At 40.9% G+C, this 5,363-nt stretch overlaps 1 protein-coding gene across 1 annotated transcript; it reads right to left on the bottom strand.

The window, feature by feature from the left end:
- Positions 1-566: 566 nt before the first annotated feature.
- On the bottom strand, positions 567-5,159 carry sox19b (SRY-box transcription factor 19b). Its single transcript, XM_053343019.1, has 2 exons — positions 4,427-5,159; positions 567-828 (listed from the first exon to the last, which is right to left on the bottom strand). The coding sequence occupies exons 1-2, from the start codon at positions 5,089-5,091 to the stop codon at positions 567-569; spliced, it is 927 nt and encodes a 308-aa protein (XP_053198994.1). The 5' UTR covers positions 5,092-5,159.
- Between the last annotated feature and the right edge of the window lie 204 nt (positions 5,160-5,363).

Genomic DNA, 5,363 nt, shown 5'->3' with positions numbered 1-5,363 from the left:
CAATAATTACACAACCAGAGCACTTCAACTCAGGTGATTTGTTTATCACTGGCTGAAAGATTCTGATCAATCGACCAGGTTGGCATTTCATTCATCTATGTGCTGTGGTGATGGCAGGGACTGGCTGTATGGTCAAACAGTGGAAGACTAAACCCAATAACAGAACCAGTCCACAGGCACTGACTGGGTATGGTACAACTGTAATGATCGCCAGTGTCACAAATTAAGGAGTCCTTGACTTAAATTTATTATGGATAAGATCTAAAAAATATATATAAAATAGGCATGGATCTGAACTGATGTGGCACCAGAGAGGTAGAAAAAAAACATTTTTCTTCAATTATAAAATATAAAATAGTAATGATCTTGTATCTTTAATTGCAGGCACATGTGGAACTGTGAGAACCCTGAATGCAGGTATAAATGTTTTTTCACATCGTGTGTTTTTGCCAGGAAAGTTCACCACACTGGACTTCAACTTCAGCAAGGCAGCTGTGCATGAGCATTTATGGTTCTCCCAGTCACTTCACTCCCTTCACCCTCACCCCATGATTCCCAGTTCAGTCCTAGATGTGTGTGAGTGGGACGGTTCCGGTAAGGTAGTGCTGCTGGACACTGCTGTAGCCCCTCTGTGCTGCTGTGGGGTCACCGGCATCCCCTCCTGGTCCTGGGATGTACATGCTAATCATGTCCCTGAGGTCACCCTGCAGAGGACCCCTATGGTGGTTTGGTGTCCCCGTCGGAGGTGAGTGGGACATGGGTTCTGCTTTCACCATGGACATGGTTACAGGGCTCGGCTGCTGGGGACTGCTGCTGTATGACATTGGGCTGTGGGTGGAAAAGACAAAAGTTAGATGCCTCATCTGAGAGTGTAAAATATAAATACATCTGGTTACTAGGAGAAATCAGACTATACATGCATTTGTTGTTCCAATTACTCAGAAATGTAGCCATGTTAAGGGTTCTTTCAGTGCTTTACACAGATCAAGACACATCAAACTTTCACATGCCTTTTAATAAATCAGGTTACTTTGTCATGTTAATGTAGTAAAAATAAAAGAATGTGCATTATGTGATGTGATTTGTTTTGACACCTTTGAAGAAAAACTTCACAATTTCAATGTCTAATTGTAAAAAGTGTGCTACATAATGAAAGCAAAACCCAGACTTACAACCTTTAACAACTTATATTTTGAATGTCCTTACATTTTTAAAATAAGTTTTAAATAAAAGTTATCTGTTCAAGAATAGAATCAGTGTTCAGTAGCTTTAAAACTAATGATCACTGTCCAATACTGTTTAGTATTGAGAATAACTGTACCCAGTGTTCATGGCACAAATTCAGTGGAGGATAAAACCAGGATTTTATCTTCAACTGTAAATTACTTGCTTATTGCACAACGGACTCTTTTACCAAAATAAAACCATGTTCACATAGCTTTGTAGTTTTCACTTCATTCGAGTTGTGTTTCTAGGTTAAAAAGAACTTGAGGCATAAATAATGTATCAAAATGTAGAAGGGAACACAAGGGTAGGCCTATCCAAAACCATTTTTGAAACAGTCAAAGCCTGCTTTCACTCAAATTTAGGGGATTTTTAAATGATGAATATGACAATCATAGCTTTTTCATGCTGGAATATGGTTCATTTACACATTAGCAGCATCAGAAAACAAACTTAGTGGTGTTTACACAGCAGAATTGACTTAACCACTACATGTATATGATCACAAAATACCCATGAGAGGGCTTGTACTTTTTAATGACCTTACATTTAAGCACACTCGCTAATGTTGAAATATTTAAGCAATATAGCTAAATCAAATATTTATTGTAATACAATAGTTTACACTGTGGCATTGCTACTGTCACTTGCACTGTTGCTTGGACTTTTATAAAGAGGCAATGAGTCAGAGTAGAGCAGTCTTCAAACTATGGAAAATGATTCATAATGAGCACCTGCATGTTGAGACAGATCCAGGACCAAGGAGAGTCACCATGTATGTTTGGCCTACAGATCAACACTGGCCTAGTTTATACTTCAGGTACAAGTTCATTAAAGAAATGGACACTTAACCTTTTGCAATGACATGTTGAGAAAAGAAATTAAATACAGTACAGGTGTTTCTATTCAGGATGACAGAATTTGGAGCTGCTCTGCTGCAATTACAATTCTGACTGAATAGGACATCAAAAGGAATTTATGGATAATTCAATTTGAAGCAGAGCTTTAACATATTTGTGGATGGTCATGCTGAATCCACAAAAACCTGCATGTGGAACTAGATACGGACACAAACAAAAAATATCCATCATCTAACAAATACAGCAACGAGTTCAACGTGACAGTAGGACTTTATCCCAAATAATGGAAGAGAGTGTGCCAGGCACCCAGAAGTGTCACTGTAGGAACCTCCCAGCAGACAACATCCCACTCTGTTCAAATGGTCTCTGTGCAAAAACACATTATTCAAGTAATGAATCAAGTAGTGACTTATTTTACATCGTGGGCCATCTTATACCAGTCTAACTGGGTCCAGTTGTATAGATTAGAACAGCCTAGATGATGAAAGAAAATGTTTAAAATACTTTCATACTTAATGAATCGTCTTTGCTCAGAGTGAGTATCTTTGCCATTTCTCAATCTTAGAGCTCATAAAGAATAGTATCAGTTTAACAAGACTTCTTGTCCCTACTACAAACTTCCCTGTCATACTATGCTTCAGAGGGACAGGATAAGTATCAACAGGCTTGGTCTCCAACATCACTCAAAGCTTTTGGCATTTAAAACTTACAGGGAAGTGTAAACTATTTTTATTTGTGAAAGAAAAAACAGCAAGAAACATGAACCCTGCAACGAAGTCTACCATCTTTCAGAGGACCTTCAAAATTGTGAAATATTGGAATACATTTCAGCATCATTCACACTAGAACATTTGTTTAAAAAAAAAAAAAAAAAAGTGTACCAACAGCAGGAGGCAAAGACCCAGAAATGTATCCAGACAAGTTTAGGTTTTAGCAGGAACAGGGGATTGTGGGTAGAGGACCACACACACACACACACACACACACACACACACACACACACACACACACACAGCAGTCTTGCCTGCCATCAAGTCATCCTGATCAACATTCCAGACAGGACCCAGCCCACAGCAGAACACCACACTCATAACAAGTAGACAGACTGAAGCCTGTTGTCTCATCATGTCCACAGTTTCTCAGTGGCTTCATAGCACTGAATGTCATTTATCAACATTTTTCCCAAGTCTCATTTTTAAAGTGCTCTCTTACAACCACACTTAAGTGGTTGCAACAACAGTACACTTCAAAACTATTTGACATTACTTCTTACTTTATTTGCTTCCTGTGCATTACTTTAAAAGTTTCAGGGTCTGTTTTTTTTTATTAAAGTAACCACTAAAATCAACATCTATTTAGTTAGTCCTCTCAGAAATCAGGTACCCCTCTTGATTTCAGACAATTAAATCTAGTTGAACAACAACTAAAGCAAATTGGCAGACTGATTTACTGTTGTGGCATCTTATAATATTGACTACTTTTATTTTTAAGCTGTGGAGGGGGCAGTACAAATAACATGGGATGTCTTCATGATCAATGATGATCAAGTAACAATTCTATATCACCTTGTTCTTAATAAACTGGTGTGTGTGTGTGTGAGAGAGAGAGATAGATATACATAAACACTCATTTAATGACTGCCATGCCCTCCCACTGGATTTGGAAGTGTTCTGTACAGACCTCTCTCTGACACTGTAGTTTTGGTGAACTCCCTTCTTCAAATCATTTTTTTAAGAAAGCCACCTTCAAGACACGTGATTACGACAGTTTTCCTTTTGCTAAGTGAATCTAGAATTAGTCAATTTTTACCGAGATTGTTCTGTCCAAATGCACTAGGAAACCAATAGCCTAAATGTCCGACAGCGCGTGCTTCAGGCCTTATTTGGACAGCGGGTACCCAATCTCGTCAGTTTATTGAGCATGCTTTGGGGATATTCACCATTATTTAATATGCAATCTATACAATTGGCCTTCGAGATTTTTTTTTTTTTTGAATAAAATGGGCTAAATAAAATCCAACATTTACTCAAATGTTACTTTTGATCCCTGCGGGGCCGTTTTGAAAGAGTTTGCTTGGCGGACAGTAAAGTCACAAAAATTACGATTAATCAATATTATCCTCTTTCTATAGGCCTGAATGTTTAAGCAGCAAGCCACACTCTGATATGTTTTGGTACTTGCTGGAAAACTGGACAGTTTAGTTAATCAGTGTAAGGGCATTAGGACTAAACTGTCCTTGTTTGTTTAACATGGTTAGGGGAATTAGTCAAAACTTCTATTATTTATAATCTAAAATGTACTTTAATTTACTGCTCTGTGGTTCCCATTCAGCCGCAGCTCACCTGTACGAGTTGCCTCCGTTCATGTACGTCTGTGCTGCCGTCATTGCAGGTGGGTACTGAAGAGCTGACAGGTCATATCGGTGAAGTTGCTGTGTGTAGCCGAGCGCCTCGCCCTGCATACCGGCGTACCCCCCGGTGGGACCCCAGCCGTAGCTCTCCATCCTCGGACTTCCACTTTGGCCTTGCGCAGCCGCAGCCGCCAGCAAGTTTCCGGCTGACAGCGGGTACTTACCCACCTGAGTGTCCTTCTTCAGCAGTGGCTTTGTCTTGCGGCGTGGCTTGTACTTGTAATCAGGGTACTCCTTCATGTGGACGGCCCGGAGCCGCTTGGCCTCGTCGATAAATGGCCTTTTCTCGGCGTCGGTCAGGAGTTTCCACTCTGCTCCCAGCCGCTTGCTGATCTCAGAGTTGTGCATTTTGGGGTTCTCTTGAGCCATCTTGCGCCTCTGTCCCCTGGACCAGACCATGAAAGCGTTCATGGGCCGCTTGACTTTATCCATGGGGTCGCCTCCAGGTGCTAATGCCGTTTTAGAGCTCGGGTGTGAGTTGCCGTTGGTGCCCAAGTTCCCGGTCATGTTACCGGTGACCGGTGACATTCCTTGGGAGGTCTGATGAGACGGGGGCTGGCCGGTCGGCTTCAGTTCGTGTTCCATCATGCTGTACATGTTGGATCTGGTAGAGTTAAAATGAGTTACAAAACAGTTTAAACGACGAAGCTCGCAGCCGCCCTTTGTCGCCGTGCACCTGGCGACTTGTGGCCGGGTTTCTCTACAGGTTTAATCGGGAGCACCGGCTGATCCAAATTAACTAATTACTACCGACACACCCGGGAAAGAAAACAGACCAAAGCGAACGACCGGCTTGAGCCTTTTTTCAAATTTTAAATTTTAATCTGGCAGTCATTACTTAGCCTATATGCTGAAACTAACAGATAATT

This window comes from Scomber japonicus, chromosome 22 (assembly GCF_027409825.1).
Source record: "Scomber japonicus isolate fScoJap1 chromosome 22, fScoJap1.pri, whole genome shotgun sequence".
Lineage (NCBI taxonomy): Eukaryota > Metazoa > Chordata > Actinopteri > Scombriformes > Scombridae > Scomber > Scomber japonicus.
The sequence above is the reverse complement of the archived record's forward strand: the minus strand, read 5'-3'. Positions and strand labels throughout refer to the sequence as shown.